The 19,109-nt window shown below is 39.6% G+C and overlaps 1 protein-coding gene across 1 annotated transcript; it reads left to right on the top strand.

Moving 5' to 3' along the window:
- Positions 1-382: 382 nt before the first annotated feature.
- On the top strand, positions 383-18,364 carry LOC134541043 (evolutionarily conserved signaling intermediate in Toll pathway, mitochondrial-like). The gene is made up of 4 exons (XM_063384180.1): positions 383-1,168; positions 2,205-2,431; positions 6,361-6,568; positions 9,683-18,364. Exons 1-4 carry the CDS (start codon positions 661-663, stop codon positions 9,940-9,942), a joined length of 1,203 nt encoding a protein of 400 aa, XP_063240250.1. The 5' UTR covers positions 383-660; the 3' UTR covers positions 9,943-18,364.
- The last annotated feature ends 745 nt before the right edge of the window (positions 18,365-19,109 follow it).

Here is a 19,109-nt window from a genome sequence, read left to right as displayed (position 1 = left end):
GTACAGATATTTGATTGATGATATGATAATAAAATGATTTGACTATGGAAAGGCATCTAATGCTGGTTGTGGGCGGAAGCCGATAACCATTCAACCAATTAAAAAATTAAAAAAATCCTGTATATAGTGTGAAGGCAATACACAAGGAAAATAAGTTAGTGAATCCTGGTTTATTGGTACTCCATTCTGAAAAATTCGATTTTATTTCAACTCTTTGTTAAAGTTAAGAAATGATGATTGTTTTTAGGTCATGCATTAGGTCGGTTTCCTTTATGAACCAAATTTTCGAATTAAAAATTTATTGCTTTAAAAAAAACGACTGGGTACAAGCTGTTTTTTTTTATTTAAGTTTTTTTGAAAGTGGGAAACAGCGAATTTGTAATCTACACTTACGCTTTCAACGTAATACTAGTTCAAAAAATGCAAAGTTCTCAAGTTTCTAGTCTTGTTTACTTGTACTATATATTAATGTACTGTATGAATATGTCTATTAGTAAACACGTTAAAAAAATGTATTTTGACTCGTGTGTATTTCAATAATATATAAAAAATACTTTTTATTTGTGTATATAATTAATATTAAAATGTTAAAATAACGAGTCGATGTTACCTACCGTCGCAATAACAAATTTGTAGGTTAGGTAATCCTCCGCTCACGTTATGTACAGAAAATTATGTCAGCCTGCTTCAAAATGCGTGCAGTTAATTGGTTTGACGCAAGTTTCTTTTGCATCACACCTTGCCGATGTTTGTGGACCGCTTCTAACGATTAGAGGGAAAGGGAGGCGTTCGGCATGCGCGTACAACAAATACCTGAGTGTTTCGGCATGTCGCTGTGCAAAAGACGACATAAAGTCAGAACAGGCACTCGTAGTGAGAGACATGTTTCAAGACGTGAAAGATAAAGACAAAGCCACCTACATGACCATGATCAAAATATTTGTGGCGCGGGATGTCCATAGAAGAGGACATGTCGAATTTATTTATTCGGCAATGAAGCACATGGAAGAATTTAATGTCCACAAGGATTTGGAGGCTTACAAATCTTTGATTGACATCCTGCCTAAGGGAAAGTTTATCCCAACAAACATTTTTCAGGCCGAATTCATGCACTATCCAAAACAGCAGCAGTGTATAATTGATGTTTTAGAAATGATGGAAGACAATGGTAAGTAATGTTCTATCGTAACTACGTCAAGAAAATTATGGATAATGATAACAAAATCGCACTTGAAAGTCAGCCTTTGTGTTTTCATTATAGCCCATTTGAAATTATGATCCTTTACCTGCTATAAATTTGAGGACTGTACAAACTACAAGCGATAGCTTAAAACTCAACAGTTGGAAGTTTGTAGGCAATTGGTAACATTCTTATGTCATCGTTTTTTTGTGATAAAATAATAATTTAAAAAAATTATGTAAGTCCCTACTGTGCATCCAAACCCAAGCATCAACTCTTAATGGGGATTTAGTTTAGCAGTAATGGAGGCACAAAGTGCCAACATGTTAAGTGCGCAGTATTTAACCTGACGTACAAACAGGAATTATTACATGTGATACATGCAATGACAATTCATATATACATCAGGGACTCATGTAATTTTTTTTTTTTTTTAACAATTTTTAAGTTCTATTGCGTCACAATATTCAAATGCAAAATATACACGTTCTTATATATGGAAAACCACAGGAACCGCAACACAGTCAGAGCACAACATGGCGAAGGCTGCTTCACTGCATAGGCTATCTAAATGGTAATTTTTCAGAAAAATGTAGGAACTTAGAAACTGTGTAAAGGATAAATAGAGAAACGCCATTAGCATTCAAAAAAAGTATTTCCGGAATGTTGTTATCAATTTACGGAAAAGCAGCGACATACCTAAGAATTTATTGAACATAAATATAATAACGTTGGATAAGTGCAGAAAAATTAGTGGATTCAAATACAGTACTGTTAAGTACAGTTAAATTTATTGTAGTATTGACTTCTTCTTAAAGGAACTTGTAACTGGATGTAAAATTTTTGGAAATGTGCATCAGATAAACAACCAAGTTTTTAATTCTTTACTAGCGGTGTGCAGCGAATAAATAAATGATAAAAGATGTAAAAGGAATTTGGGGTTGTTTCGAGTAGTTGATTGTCGTGACTGTCGGTCAGCTGCAGTCGAAGGTGAGCTGTAAGGTCGCGGGCGGTGATGCCGCAGGGGTGATGCCGGACCGCGAGATGGAGCGGATGCTGGTGAACATCTTCGGGCTGAAGGGCCACCCGCTGCGCAAGTACTGGCGCATGATGTACTGGATGCCCAAGTTCCGGAACCTGTCCCCCTGGCCGCTGCCCAACCCCGTGCCCGGGGACGCGCTGGAGCTGGCGCGTCTCGGCATCCAGCGCATCAGCAGCGTCGACCTGCAGACCGAGCTGAAGACGTACCAGGTGCGTGCGGGGCTCCCGGCACCAGGGCGACCACGTTCTGGAAGTAGTCGTAGTCTTGGGATATACTTGCAGTTCTGGAAGTTGGGGTAGTCTGGGGATCTACTTGTGGTTCTGGAAGTCTGGTTAGTCTGGATATATACTTGTAAGTCTGGAAGTTGGGGTAGTCTGGGGATCTACTTGCAGTTTTAGAAGTCTGGTTAGTCTGGGAATCTACTTGCAGTTCTGGAAGTTAGGGTAGTCTGGAGATCTACTTGTAGTTCTGGAAGTCAAGGGTAGTCTGGGAATCTACTTGCAGTTCTGGAAGTTAGGGTAGTCTGGAGATCTACTTGTAGTTCTGGAAGTCGGGGGTAGTCTGGGAATCTACTTGCAGTTCTGGAAGTTAGGGTAGTCTGGAGATCTACTTGCAGTTCTGGAAGTCAGGGGTAGTCGGCGAATCTACTTGCAGTTCTGGAAGTCAAGGGTAGTCTGGGAATCTACTTGTAGTTCTGGAAGTCGGGGTAGTCTGGGGATCTACTGGAAGTCTGGGGTAGTTTGGGAATCTACTTGCAGTTCTGGAAGTCTGGGGTAGTCTGGAGATCTACTTGTAGTTCTGGAAGTCAAGGGTAGTCTGGGAATCTACTTGTAGTTCTGGAAGTCAGGGGTAGTTTGGGAATCTACTTGCAGTTCTGGAAGTCGGGGGTAGTTTGGGAATCTACTTGCAGTTCTGGAAGTCTGGGGTAGTCTGGGAATCTACTTGCAGTTCTGGAAGTCAGGGGTAGTCGGCGAATCTACTTGCAGTTCTGGAAGTCGGGGGTAGTCTGGGGATCTACTTGCAGTTCTGGAAGTCGGGAGTAGTTTGGGAATCTACTTGCAGTTCTGGAAGTCGGGGGTAGTTTGGGAATCTACTTGCAGTTCTGGAAGTCTGGGGTAGTCTGAGAATCTACTTGCAGTTCTGTAAGTCGGGGGTAGTCTGGGAATCTACTTGCAGTTCTGTAAGTCGGGGGTAGTCAGCGAATCTACTTGTAGTTCTGGAAGTCAGGGGTAGTCGGCAAATCTACTTGTAGTCCTGGAAGTTGGGGGTAATCTGGGAATCTACTTGCAGTTGTGGAAGTTGGGGGTAGTCGGCGATTCTGCTTGCCGTGAAAGTATAATTCGGAAATGTTTTCAGTTTTTCAGAAATTTCCAAAAACCCTCACATCTTTAGTCCTAAATATTAAATAATTGTACAAAAAGTAATGAAAGATGTATACAGTACAGAATTTTTGATATGGGTTTTTGTTACAGTCAACTAAATGTGCTGATCTTGTTTGAAATTACTTAATTTCCTATAGCCTTTTCTTTGTCAGCCATGTTATATTTTTTTAATTATACAAGATCATGAAGAAGCATTTCAAAAATTGGCACTATGTAGGTAAAGTTGTGTGGGTAATGCGAAAAAGGAAAAAAAAATTTCAGAGAAAATATATGGGGTTATAATTTTCCCAGAAAATTGTACAAACTGAAAATATACCGCTGGCAGTTTTCCCGGTCACATCTCTGTTTTGAGGTTATAACGACCATGGGACCTCACCTTTGGAGCATGATCTAGAGCTGTATCCGAGTACGTGTGGATGCGTCCACAGCACATCCATTCCTACATCCTTCACCACATGCAGCCTCAATGTAAAGGACACATTTCTAAAAGATGGATAGTATCCTAATACCTTTACTGCCAGCACCACCTGTTGGCAGTTGGTCGAACTAATGTGCACGCAGCCGTCTCGAGTCGTGACATCCACGAATATCCAGAAAAACCTTAATAACAGAGACCAATTTAAAAAAAACATTATTGAATGTAGGTAGTGTGATTGTTATAAATGTCAGCGATCAAAATTAAAAATTTTGTTATGAATCTCAAAATACTAAAAAAATACTTATAATGATAATTAACCTACCCTGTAGGTTCGATTTCGCTTTTCGGTATTTTTTTATTGAGGTTTTAATTCTTCTCTATTTGACTTATTTCTTAAACTTATAACATTTTAAACAAATCTTATGCTAATAATCTGAAGTAGTAATTTATACAAAAAAAATGGTGAGGGGGGGGGGGGGGGGGAAGTGTAACTCAGTACATGTGGAATTTCTTTGGCAATTCAAATCTAGACTCTTAAATATATAGTAAGGAGTAAAATGGTAGAGAGAGGGAAATAATACAATTTTATAAATAAACATGAATTATCAAAATTATTACTCACTTTAAAATAACTGCTGAAGATGTCTATAATTATTGATCAATCAATAATGATTAATTAACAATAAATATTACTCACTGCTGAATTCTTACACCATAAAGAAAAACTGTGCGTGTTACTGTTTCTTCAAACAATTCTGCCATTTCGAACACACCAAATCTCTGAACTAAATATGATATTCATAACAGGCAGCGCTCTCTATTCAGGATATGCAGGGATTGTCTCAACAGCGCTCTCTACGCTGCTGTTAAAACAAGGAGGAACATGAATGAGCTGGTAGCAAATATAAAATTCAAGGCACTCAAAGCTGACTTGTATAGGATACCTATATCTATTTTCTGAAACACACTCTAGTCATCTTATTCCTTAGTGCATCTATCTCCCTCTGTTATGTCTTTTTTTATTTATTTTTTTTTTTTTTGGCGGTGGATGAATCATTGCATAAAGAGGAGATCAAAAACTATCCCAGCAACATATATAGCATAGTGCTCTCTTCATATCTCTTTTGGCCAGGTAGCGAATCTGTGTCCTTATTCACGTCGGAAAAATTCCACAAAACAATGTTAGGTTGAAATTTGGCCTTGAAATGTTTCTCTCATTGCACTGAAATACGTTTCACTTAAACAAAATGAGACACGACTCGGAAGATAATCGACGTAGGGACGCGTCAGTGGACGCGAGTGTTGCGTGTCTAGAAACCTTGATTGTAGTGGATGCGGACAGGGCCGGATTCAGAGGTCTGGAGGTCTCGGGGCAGCAGAGTGGCGGAGGCTTCCCTGGCCCCCAAATTATCTTCCAAATTAAATGAACAATTTTATTTCAGTCGAGTTTTCCAATAAACAATTTATTGTGAAATCAAGTAGATTCTCTCAATATTTAAAAAAAAACGTACATAAATATCATCGGAGACAAGAATTATATTTGAAATTAAATTTCGGTGATAATGAATATTTCTGTTGATATTTAACAATAATATAATCGTGTATGTACAAAGTACTATAGGTAAAGGTAAAACAGCGAGAAAAGAATATCAAAGGATTTGTTGGGGACCCCCTCCGTTTGGGGAGGCCCCGGTTGCCCTCCACTAAATCCGGCCCTGGATGCGGACTGTTATGACTCGCTCTGAGCACTCTGGCAAGCGGCTTCGAGGCTCGCCCCGAGTCAAACACGGGGTGTCAGCAATTGCAACACCGCCAGCGAAACAGCGACGCGGGTCGCCGAAGGCCGGCCGCCGCTGCGAGAGAAAAGGGGACAAAACGGGACATCGACACGGACGCGGGCGGAAGGATAAAAACAGACAGCCACCGTCGAGAAGGGGCTTCTTCTGGTCACCGGCGACCGGAAGGCCGGAGTCGCGACATCGGAGCCACGGAGCGCCGTGGTCCTCGGCCGCCGCATTCCGTCGTCGAGAACCTGCCGCGAGCGCGTGCCCCATCACAGCGTGGGTAATGAACCTGCCGAGGTGTGGTAGCAAGGCTCCCCGATCATTGTCGGAATTAGGTGACAGCTAACACTGTAACGGTACTTGACAGTAAATCAAGTCTCCATACTGAATTGTCTTTCATTCGTAGTCTTGAGCCCCCTATCACCCTGTCTTGGAACAGTCAAGAATTGAGATCATCTGAAGGTTGAATCATAACAGAACACGTCCCCTGTGAGGGTTCGGAAGCGGCGGGAAGCCTCGGAGCGCGGCGACCGGTTGTGTGTCCGTGCTCGCAGACGGCCGACCTGGAGGACTCGCTGGAGGACACGTGGGTGGTGAGCGCGCAGAGCCCGCGCCAGAGGCAGCTGCTGGGGGCCCAGCCGCCCGGCACGCCCGTCTACGTCGAGGGGGCATTCCGCCTGTGGCTGCGCAACCTGTCCATCGGCTACTTCGTGCTGAGGGCGGACCCCGGGCCGACGCCTCGGCCCAGGCGCGACCCCGACGGTTCGTACCCCCCCTACCCAGTGGCATGCCTAGGGGGGGAGAGACGAGCGGGACCGGACACCCCCCCCCCCCGCAGGGCTAAAAAATATTTTAATTTTAAATTCATAAAATGAAAAAAAATAAATATTTAGACTTCACAAAACTGACTTTTATGAAGTTACTGCCATTATTTTTAAGATAGCCTAAATCAGCAATATTGAACACGTATTTTTCAGAATTTTCCTGGGGGAGGACTCCCCGGACCCCCCGCCTAGCTGGGGGGTATTCCATACCCTCCCCCCCCCCGGCCCCCCGGAAAGGCCCTAGCCTTCTGCCTGACCCACCCCCCCCCCCCCCCCCAGAGCAAAATCCTGGGCACGCCACTGCCCCCACCCCCCTTGAGTTGCCAACGGAACTTTCGCTGAAGCCGCGTTCACGAATTAAAAAAAACGTGAGCCAGTGCACGGCACGCCGAGCGCACAACTTCCCCGCACGACCTGTGCGAAGCCGGTCCGCAATCAAATCTCACTGTTGATTTCGGCCAGAGAAATTTCGTCGATGCGCCCGACATCCGTTTGTAGTGTTGGTAAATAAACACATAGAACCACCACGTTACTATCGCACGACATCTGGCCGGCGAATTGCGAAAAAATGTTTTCAACATGTAAATCAATTTGGGTTATGCAAAAAAAATTCAGTTCACCATTCTGCCCGCAAAATATTAAGGTATTTTATTTGCATTAATTGCTTGCTATTTTTTTCACAAGTAACAGCATTAAGCAGGAACTACGCCTGAACATTGTAATAACTCGGCCAGTTCCATGCCGCTATATGATAAATATGAACGGTTCTCTTATCCCGCAAAATTGAATTTTCTCTACTCTCGCTCGCTGTTGCGCCATGTGTCCGAAATATAAATAAAATATATTTATTTACCTACACGACAATCCCATTGAGCTGTTGTGAATCAGTAGGTTCGAAAACATGGCGGCCCGCCGGCTCTTCGGAGTCCGTGTGGGGAAGTGTCATGCCAGGTGGTACACGCTGTAAGCGAGGTTCCGTTTGAAAAAAAAAAGAAAGTGGCCAGACAACTAGGCCGGCCGCTGTGGGGATTCCAAAATAAGTAAATCTTCATAAATGTTGGTCAGGGAAAATTTTATAACAGGTTTTGCGTGGACACCCTGTCAAGTTTTATGAAAATGTTTCTTAATGGTTTCAATTTTGTATTAATTTTTTTTACGTCTACAGTAACGTACTGTAAAACTAAACTAACCCCTGCACTATTTTATTTCTTGAATTTAATTTCCCAGCAAAAAAAAAATTTTTTTTCCCCATAGCAATGTTGATCTAAGACGGTTGGGGTATGGACTATGGAGGTAGTATTCTATACTATTTTGGTTCTAATGTTTTGTGTTTTTGCAAATGATTTAAAGTAAATTTATAATATAAACACATTTTATTGTTTGTAAAGTGTTTTGTATACTAAACAAAAACTTACTTAATGGTTTTTATGAACTTAAAGGCAAATTTTTATGTCAGTCCTAACATGAACCAAAAGTATGAAATCATGCTGTCCTTGTCTCTATGTGCTCTGTTGCCAGATGTACACCTCTCAGCGATAACATTATTATAGACTCAACGTTGCAATGCAATTAATATATATATTTTTTAATGTATTTTAAAAAAATTTTTAAATTAAAACTTAGAATGATAATTTTAGAAATTAATTTTCCTGTTCTATTTCATCAATAGCATCATCTAATAATATTAATTATTTATTTATTTCTGAGGAGTAGTTATTGTAATACGTTTTCTAGTTTTCAGCCTCTCACGTTCACGATTTTTTCGGATGGATTCAAGTTATTGCCGGATTGCGTTTCTGCGCTTGCTCAGAGTTTATAGTTACCTCATGTTTTCATTTTGGTTCAGTGTTTCCTGTTTTTGAGCTGTTTGATTTTTTTTTTTTTTTTTACGTTAAAACTATACTGACGTTCAATAATCTGGCAAAATTGCTATTCCGGCAGCTGTGGTCTCCATCGCGCTGGACCTAGTACTAAACTGTGTCATTCGACTCATCTTGACTGCATGAAATATGGTTTACTCGCCGCTTGAAACTTTAGTTGAATAAGGTGTTTTCGTTCGCCATGAATTCGGATACGATTTTATGGTTTTATTTTTTACATTGTATTTATTTTTAAAAAATTGTATTATTTAACGAGTATGAAACTAAAATATTTCTTAGTGTGTACTGATTTCACCAAAATAATCTCATTTTGAGTGAAGCATGAGTTACTTATACAATTAAATCATAAGTAATAAGCATGTCTAGAAAAAAATTCTCAGGAAAAAAAAATACATATCAAGTTTTTGTGCAATTCAAAAATATTATATTATTATTTACAGTCCTTTTAGTTAAAAAATTTTGGTTCAAAAATCATGCCAAAAAATTGCATACATTCAAAGTATTTTATAACTATGAAATATCAAATTGTTGTATTTTGAGTTTAGGTTTGTGAAATTGCTCGTTGATTTCAAGTGTGTTCACGTGCTTTGGTGTTATTTCCGTTTCATCACAATCCACCACGTGATCTTGTCCCTGGCTGTAATTACTTATAATTCGGTGCTGCCATCCGTAGAGGTCAATTCCAATGAATCGGCGTGCCTCGTACCGTTCCGTACCGTGCCGTTCGTCGTGCACGTAGTGTGTTATTTCTGCGTGTTCTTGCTCGTTGCTGACTGCCACACTTTGCCAGGTAGGAATTCACTAGTCCCTAGCTGTAATTACTTCTAATTCGGTGCTGACGTCCGTAGAGATCAATTCCAGCGAATCGCCGTGCCTCATACCGTACCACACCGTGCCTTGTGCCGTGCACGTAGTGTGTTATTTCTGCGTGTTCTTGCTCGTTGCTGACTGCCACACTTTGCCAGGTAGGAATTCACTAGTCCCTAGCTGTAATTACTTCTAATTCGGTGCTGACGTCCGTAGAGATCAATCCCAGCGAATCGGCGTGCCTCGTACCGTGCCGTGCGTCGTGCACGCAGTGTGTTATTTCTGCGTGTTTTTTTGCTCTTCGTGTACCCACGGGGAGAAGGGGCGTGGACGACGGCAAAGGCAGTCTCGCCGGCGTGTTGCAGACGTGGCGTCGCTGAGGGTGCCGTTCTTCGGCGCGCCGGCGGGGGAGGAGGGCGGGGAGCGCTCCGTGCACGAGCAAGAGGAAGGCACGGTGCTGGCCGTGTGCGCGACGGGCACCTCCGGCCGGGACTCGCTGCTGTCCTGGGTGCGGCTGCTGGAGCGGGACGGCAACCCGACGCTCGGGCGCCTGCCGGTGGTCTTCAGGCTGCGGGCTCCCTCGCTGGGCGTCGCCCCCCACGACGAGCCCGGGCCCGGGCCCTGACCGGGGGACTCCGCCCCCGCGCGCTCCCGGCCCCTCGCTTCGGTCCCTCGTCTGCTGCAGGCCGGCGCGAGCTCTAGTTTCCGATAGCGAGTGTCGACTTCAAATGTTCGAAATGTTTGCGAGGTGGAATCAGATCACGATTATTGTTCTTGGTAAAACTGTTCTCCCGGATTGAAACAAAAAGAAAAAATCATCATTTAACGTTTGAACTGATTAACCAATATTGTGTCCTCTGTGTAACGTCATTCAGTAACAAATTATAAAATAACCATGCTTAGTATTAATATTTCAAATTTCATAAAAGCAATCAAAATTGCCAGCTTCTTTTTTTTTTTTTTTTTTTTTTTAATTATATAAAAGTAACCGACTTTAGTCCACCAAAACATATACAATAATGTAATAATGTAAATTTTTTTTTTTTCTTCCCATGATTGAATCTTGGGCTCTCGATGTTTTTCAAGCCTTACAACAAATGCGAAGCTTTGCAGCACAACCGAAGCTTCAAATGAAACAAAATAGCGAATATCCTTGCAAAGCGAAATGGAGTATTAAGCGAGAGCTTCAATTGATTCGCTTAGTCGATGCTTCGCACCGGCCTAGTAAGTTGTGCTGCTTCACATCTCGCCGGTAGCTCGTCGGCAATGGCTCGCCAGACGTCCACAGGTACCGAAAGTCGCGATAAAGTAACTAAATGTATATTAATAAAAGAGCGAGTTTGCTGTAGTTTACTTAGCACTGAGACAGTGAGGACAGAACCGTGAAATTTGACGCATTGATTCGACATGGTCTGTTTACACCTCTTTTGTTGTAGTATTTTGTTATACATAGTTTCTTTATTTAATTTTTTAATTTTTGTTTTTCTTGTTATCTTCTGGCATCAGATGTAGCATTGTTGATGCTTTATTAACATTCGGATATTAATCCAGTCCTTCTGTAATCTTTTCCATCATATTGACATGTTATTGGTTAAATAAACATGTACAGTGGAACCCTGTTATAATGTTTTTCAAGGGAGCACAAGAAAAAAACATTATAAGCAGGAAAACGTTATAAGCAGGAAATCTCAATTTAGCAGTTAACAATGTTCGAGCTTTGTACCAATGGACTCACCAAGCTATTTAAAAAACTTTAATGTTAAAACCAAAGATAGTATACTTGATACATGAATTTTCTGAAACAAGCCAACAATTTTTCAACTTCGTCTTGTTCCCTGGTTAAATTTTGTTTGTCTTTAAAGATACACTGCCACATTTTTTGTAAAATTATCTCACGATTCATGATGACAACATTAAGAGTGAGAACGTCTACTCCTTTGCAGCCTGAAAATGTTTAATTTTGGGATTCCTACATATTATGAATGAAAAAAAAAAATTATTTGTAAGCAATAGAAAAGTTATGCCCTCGCTCAATGGTTGGCAATTTAAATATCGTAGGACTATGTACGTGCATCTGAATACCCACCTGGACTGGCAAGGAAGAGAAGAGTTGACTATCTTTGGTTTATGTGTTTTCCCTCTTGTAGTATTTATAATGATTTATTAGATTTTAAAAAAAAGGCACGGTGGCATACCAATGAGGAGGGGCGTGTGTGTTGAATGACCGGTGCGAGTGAGTTCTTCCCGATTGAATGCCTTAGCCAAGAATCTAGTCAACTCGACAGATTAGGAAAGTATGCAGACGGAGCATTAGCCGTCGGAAGTGAAGCCGCTTTTCCCCTCTCTTTTTGATGTGACAACGTCTAATAAATCGATGAATGCTGGCTGCACGCACGAAAAGTTGTCCCACTACGGACGTGTCCTGTTTACACATGCGTGGCATCTCTCTGGTATGTTGCGGACGGTACAGAGAACTCGGCCGGCACGTGGTTGCGTACTGCTCAGGTTTCACCCCGCCATGCTGCAGGGATAGGCGGGTCGCGCCGGTTGGATCACGCCTGCGCATGTCGCCACACACGGCTTGGGGCAGACGACAACACGGCGGGGTTCGAGGTTATTGTTGTGCACCGCGCCACGGGAGTATATTCGCAAGGAAATGGTGTTCTTACAAGTACGTATTATTTTAATTACTAGTGTAAATCAGTATATTTAAACAGTGTTGTATCAGTATTGTTTTAGCTGTGTAACTAAATATTTATTGCTAGTATGATACTTTTCACGCTTTAGTTTGACATTGGTAATTATTTGTCATGAGTTATTATTTGATCAACTAAATCACACACCGTATTATAGTTATGAGCCCACAAGCGTGTAAATATTTCGAGTCCAACAGAGAATATACTAGTTAAAGACATTCAAACAAATATCGTGCGTGGAATATTATTAATTTATAACATCTGAAACATTTGATTCCAATATGGCTTCGTGGCTGTGCGGTTAGTATCGCTGACTACCAATGGATAGGTTGACCGATCAAATCCCGGCAGCTGAAATTTTTTTTTTGTACTTGTAAAAATAAATACAGCGCGCACAACACTTCAAAAGTAATAAGTATATTTGAATTAATGAATGCAAATAAAAGTAAATTTATTAATTAAATTGTAGATTTCATTTCACTCCTTCTTTGTATCCCTACAAAATAGTGATAATTCAATAAGAATGATTAAATTTTATTCATAAAAGTATTCAGAGGTAGATTTTATCATGCAAAAGATTGAAAAATTAAAAAAAAAAAAAAAAAAGTTCCTCAAAGAATATAATATTTTTAATGCCTAAATGGTTTGGTTGCAAAAACCTATTACGGCTGTCTCAGGCCGAATATGATATTTCCTTTTTTTCTGGATCAATTTTTTTCATCAATGTTTTGTTATGACGTCACGTTAAACTATCATCCGTAAACCGACTTTACAGACAACCAATTTTTTTATTTTCACTTAATTATAATGGCAGAAATTTGTTTACATTTGTATTAGCTGTTCTATCCTGTTTTTGCATTTAAATGAAACACAGAGTTCACCAAACTGAAAATTGTGGATCGTAGACATACCACACTTTAATATTCAAACGGGCAAATAGCGGTTGTTTTATCATACTGCTGTCGATAGCACTGAACACGAGCGCGTGGTCAAAGTGCTGATGTACTTACGAGAGAAAAAGGAGTGTGAAGAAAATAGTTTTTTAACACTTGCATACATGTTTGGAAGGGTGAAGAAAGGATGTGTAGTGGAAACAGTACAGATCAAAATAATTCACTGCTATAACTTTAATTTTTCATTGTCATTAAAATAGTTATTTGAATTTCCCTGGGCTACCTAGGAAATCCCCTGATTTGTCCATGTTTTATCTGTCGCTAGTCATCCTACAACCGTAGAGATATTTCAAATTTTGTTTAATATGCTTAATATACAGATACAAAGATAAACTGTTTTTATAAAAAAAAGTCAGAGTCTCTTTCAGTACTCGACAGAAATGTGTGGCACATAACCTCGGTTACGAGCAAATTCATGTGCTCTCATGTTGCAAATACACTTATAATACGCATCTCGGACACAAAATTTTACGTAAAATTCTTTAAAATAACGAAGAGTGTGATATACGCAACATGTTTTATCAGCTAAATTTCTAGATGCAAATCACAAGTAGTTTTCACACTCGCTACTAGAATTCGCTGCCAGTGCAGCTATGTCGAATAACAAATCATTCCAATTGCAGAGCGAAATTTTTAACTACATCATGAAAACTTTCTGATAAAAGAACAAAACACTTGAAAAAAAAAATACTATAATCCGTCTTTAGACCCAATTTTTGACAATAAATTTTATTAAAATACTACCAATCTTGTTAAAATTCATTAAAAAGGTGGTACTATATAACTTTTCGTTTTTGCTTTGTGAATTTAGGTTCGCGCAATAAACCACAGGTGGCAGCACCGTGGATCCTCATCGGCTTTAATCGACTTCCGTCGCGTTCAGGAAATTACTTCCACCAAATGCTGTATGCAGTAGGCCAAAATGTTACACCAACAAAGAAAACATTTATCAAAAGGTTCCGACTGGTTCGTCGGGTGTATGCAGGCAATCAAGGAATCGTTGCATTATATTCCCGGAGTGGTTTCAGAGATGCCGTGTCGTCCACACTATTCTGTTTGTGATGTGTGAAAATCAATCATGTTGGTTCGTGAAGGTAATTAGGTCTCACCCAGTGGCGGATCCAGGATTTTGGTTTGGGAGGGGCTTGACCCAGCTGAGGCTAGGCTTTATCAAGGCAAACACTAAAACAATAGTGGACCCAGATGCTTTTGGAGGGGGCTTGAGCCCCTTAGCCCCCCCTCTGGATCCGCTACTGGCCTCACCATCTTACAATTAATTCAAAATATATATCACAATAAAGTTTCAGTGCTAAAATTGTTGGTTTGACATGGCGTAGGACTTCGCTTTGGCTAATTTTTGAAGTCAACTGATGTGATTATTGCGATAGCTCTAGTCGCCCGCATCAAATAATACGTTATTTCCGCGTGGCACTTTCAGACTAGACCCTGGTAGTAATATGTGGTTGTAAGAAGATATATATAAAGGCTGGGAGATATGATTTAGTTTTGACATGCCTAAAGTTTACTGAAATAATTATTAATACATGTTATAATAGTCACATGATGAAAACTAGGCAGGATAGGACAGGATTTAACTGCCTATTAGCAAATAGCATTGGATTAGCATGCCCTAATTATACAAGCTGTTTAAAGCCACCAGGGCCCTATTGCATAAATGAACTAATAATATTAGTAAAAAAGTACAAACTACAAGAGGACAAACTAAAAGTGTTAATATTCTGTGTCGCATAATCTTACTAATAATATTATAGAAAAATAGTACAAAATACAAGCAGACAAATTACAAGTACTAATAATTTGAGTTGCATAATGTTGGTAGATGCACTAATAATATTAGTACTTGTAATATTATAAAAATAGCAAACCTACAAGTCAGCTGATCCACTTTTGTAAAGTGGTCAACTTTTGAGGTTATGTGAAGTTAACTTATTTATCATTGACAAAGAGGTAGGAAGTTGGTGTTTATTGTGTGGTTGGTCATTGTAAAAATGGCACCTCAAAGGGCAGGAAAATGTGAGGAGCAAAGAAAATTAAAATTGTGAGTATTACAAAAATGAAGACAAATAAACAAACTCTTTTTGGTCAATTTTCGTCAATGCTTACAAAAGAATCAAGGGTTAAGGCATGGCAAGAAATTGGGGCGTGTGCACGAGACATGCGACATTGTTCATAGAAATCTGCTTCATGTTGAAAGTCAAAATTTATTCTTGGTCTATAGGCCTACACTTTTTTTTCTTTTAGGTTGAACATTGTTCATTATTTCCTCATCATCGTCTGGAATACAGCACATTTAATAACATTTTAGCCCAATTATTGAGGAAAGTGTTACTAATACTTTTAAAATACAGCCTCCCTCTATCCAGTAGAAAAAAATACAAGTTTATTCTAATATTCCTTTTTATCAGTGTTATTATGAAACACTAATATTATTTGCTAATAATATCAGCAAATCTTGTAATATTAAACTTGTATGTTTTGACTTTTATATTTATTATGCAACATAATTATACAATTTACAAATTACAAGTACTAATAACATTAGTAATTTTCCTTGTAATATTAGAATTGTTGGTTCTGACTTGTAGAATTATTATGCTACCAAATTATACAACTTACAAGTTACATTACTAATACTATTAGCTTGTACTTTATTATGCAATAGGACCCAGAAGTCATTCGCCTTTAAAGAACATATGTTGCTACAAAATACTTAGGGCCGGTATTATGACCTCCGGCTAAATCTTCAGGTTAGCTAGCCTTCAGGTTAGGCTAGCCTCCGGTTAACGAACGAGGGATGTATTATGACCCATACTTAGCCTGCGGTTGGCTAACCGGAACCTGACGAAGCGTGTGGTGTAATAATGGGTGTGTTGGTAATGAAATAAACCGGAATTTAGTAACTTTTGTTGCGAGACAGTTTTTTTTTTCTGGTAGAATGTTAGTCAGCTGTTTGTTTGTATTGTGAATCGTAATGTTTACAACTGCAGTAAAGAAATATGCCGCGAACTTTATCTTGCAACAGATATAATTAAATTAACCAAAAACTACTTCGACGTCAAACCTGCTTTGTATTAAACCATAAATTACAATTTACGATTCAAAACCGCGTGTTTTCAACTTTACTCTTGTATTGAAACTCATGATTTTGTTAGGTTAAGCCAAAACTAACGAAGTAATTCTTTACAAACAAATTAATAGGGATGACATGTTTGCTAGAGAACACTTATTTCTGTCATAAATTTATTTCATAATCAAATAATATAGACCCTGTTTCGGGAAAATACTTGTCGATTTTCATTTCACTGGTGTAGGTTTCATTTTTATAATAATAGTTTCGTATCACGTATCCAAATTATTCCGATCCTGATGGAATTAGTTTGTGGTATAGGATGCTTGCTGTTTTAATTTAGTAGGTCGAGAGATCCTAAGACATATTCACTGGGGATATAATTATGATTGTAAAATGTATACGAAAGAAATACATTTTTAAAAGACCTGACATAATTTGTATGTATTGTGATATGTTAGGTATTTTGAGTTATGTACAGGATTTTTCAACATTCTAAATTAAAACAGCAAGTTTAATGTAAAACAAGACCAACATATAAAGGGTCATGCCGATAGGATCAAGGGATAAACTTGGATACGGGAAACAGAATAATTCCAGTACTGTTTTCGTTTTGCAATTGCGTGGCAGGTAGATAATAAGTACCTAAAGGTTTGTAAGATAGGGAAGGGATAATTGGGTAACATTTATTTTCACATTCAATTGTATTCATTGAATTAGAACCACGTCTGAAGTCGTATGAAGTGCATTTCATTCCCGGCATATGTCCACTGTATTACGAATAAAAATTCACAGATACAACTTCCACGAAAACACACATTTTATAGGTAATAATAATAACCCTCATTTTGCAATTTTAAAATTCACTTATTTACACATATTCTTAAGCAGGAACATTTAAGTTTATATACATTGCATACGTTTATGTACTTCGTGATCAATTAAAGTCAAATAATAATACACGACTCGACGAGAATAGAAAAGCTTTCAGAATTATGTATTAAGTGTACCGTGAAATGGGGTGATTAAAAACGGTTTTAACCTTCAAACTGTAGTGTAGGCATGAATTTATGCAATAATAATTCTAGACAGTCTCTAGATTGAACTCCGTGGATCAGTTTTTCACATAAATTTTTTTTTTGGCTTCAGGGTTAATAAAGGTGGCGTGTTTCAATTCACCCCTGGGTAGGGGTGAATAGAAACACCTATTTGTTTTGCCTGTTTGGTGCAAGTCGCACCTTAACAAGGGTGATGAAAAACACTCAATAATTGTTAAACATTTCTGAGAATATTCTTAACTATATTTATAAAATAACAACTGACATTTACATGTTTATGACACTTTTAGGTACATGAAAATAAATGAAAAAATTTTCTCTCAAAAATAACTTAAAAGTTACATTACTGAAATGTCATGGATGAATACCAACACAGAACCAGTTATAAAAAGTACCTTTGACGTCGACGGGGGCTACGCCCACCCTGAGCCCAATGTGTATCACGCCGTCGCCACCACTCTCCCATCGACACCCTCTATTTCAAACCTCCCACCCCGTGTGTAGTTGTGTGTGTGTGCGTGTGACACTGCCGACAAGAGGCGAGAGTAGAGTCTGTGCCACCTTTTATTTTCTCATTCAATTTTAATGTTTACGTAATTGCTACATGTCTTTTCTTTAAATAATATTCCCTAAGGATTATTTTGGCAGAGCTAGTTGGTAAGGACAGCGCAGCGTCCCACGCGGCAGGCAATGGAACTACCCGCAACCAGTTTGAACCATAATCCTAATTAAAATAATTAATACTCAACATAAATAATTAAGGGAACATTGGTATAATTTTATTATAGAATTTTTAGTGTATTTGTTTTAGTTAAATATGTGGTAATAAATAACAGGAGAGACTAACGGTAAATCCAGCGCTTTCCGGCCGCCATGCTGCCCTGGTCTCTTCAGTCGCTTCCGTTCGTCACCCGGGGTAGGATGCTTGGTGAGCACCGCGCAACTTCATATTTTTTCAATCAACTGATCTCTTAACATCCGCCGGACTTTTCATAATTCTTAAAACCTTTTTGTATCTGCAAGGTCTACTCCGGGTGGCCGACTCATTTTAATAAATATTTAAGTTCATTTCGAACATTTAAGTATGAACAGCATCCTAAACTCACGAGGCCAGGCCACGAGGTGACCTGGTCAGCCTGTAAATCGATTCTTTCCCGCCATTGGCAATATTAATAGTTTTAATGAGTGAATGTAGATGTAGCGCAATTGGAGACGTGTTGTAACGTTGCTGGAATAAAAGGAGTACGTCAAACTTGTGATTTTTAGTCAAGTGACCACGTGTCCCTGCTCCTGAACCACGAGGCGTGTGGGTCGCCTTAAGAGACCACTGGTGCGAGATCGTTTGCTAACGGAACCGGGCCTAGCCTTACACAGGTCACATCACGCCCTGAAGGGAGTCTCCGCCAGGTCCACGTGCCCTTATCACGTGGTGGCGCCCACTCCGACATTTCATTTATTCATTCCCTTAAATCCCTAGTACGACACCTTTATGAGCAATTAGTCTACGTTTTGCTTATATTTCAGTTTATCCCTATTAGCATTTTTGGATAGACTTTGCCGTCACCCGCGGTCTCGTGATCGAGACCCGGGGCGGTCCTAGTGGTTTTCAGTGGCTCTTAAGGAAAACTCCGGCAGGCGCCAGGTTAATTCGAGGATTAACCGAGGTGGTTGTGGGTTTTTGCCCCTGCGTGTTCCACTAGGATCGGCGGCTGTTGATGGTGGGAGGGGGTCCCTGCTTCTAATACGCACTGGCCCTAAACATTGTAGAGGACTGTTTCCTAATTGTTCAGGAGGCGTCTACGAAATAAATAAAACGGTATTTAGGTGCTGGTTTTTAATTCCGCATCTCACAAAGTGTGGGTGGGCACAAGTTACACAATTACACTTGACAAAATAAGCTGACACTACACACACTCGCACGGAATAATTATTTACGTGTTACATTGCAGCACTTGCAAATAAGATCCCTACATGGGTTTGAGGGTCGTCAAAGAGTT

The sequence above is a fragment of the Bacillus rossius genome, chromosome 18 (genome assembly GCF_032445375.1).
Source record: "Bacillus rossius redtenbacheri isolate Brsri chromosome 18, Brsri_v3, whole genome shotgun sequence".
Lineage (NCBI taxonomy): Eukaryota > Metazoa > Arthropoda > Insecta > Phasmatodea > Bacillidae > Bacillus > Bacillus rossius.
The sequence above is the reverse complement of the archived record's forward strand: the minus strand, read 5'-3'. Positions and strand labels throughout refer to the sequence as shown.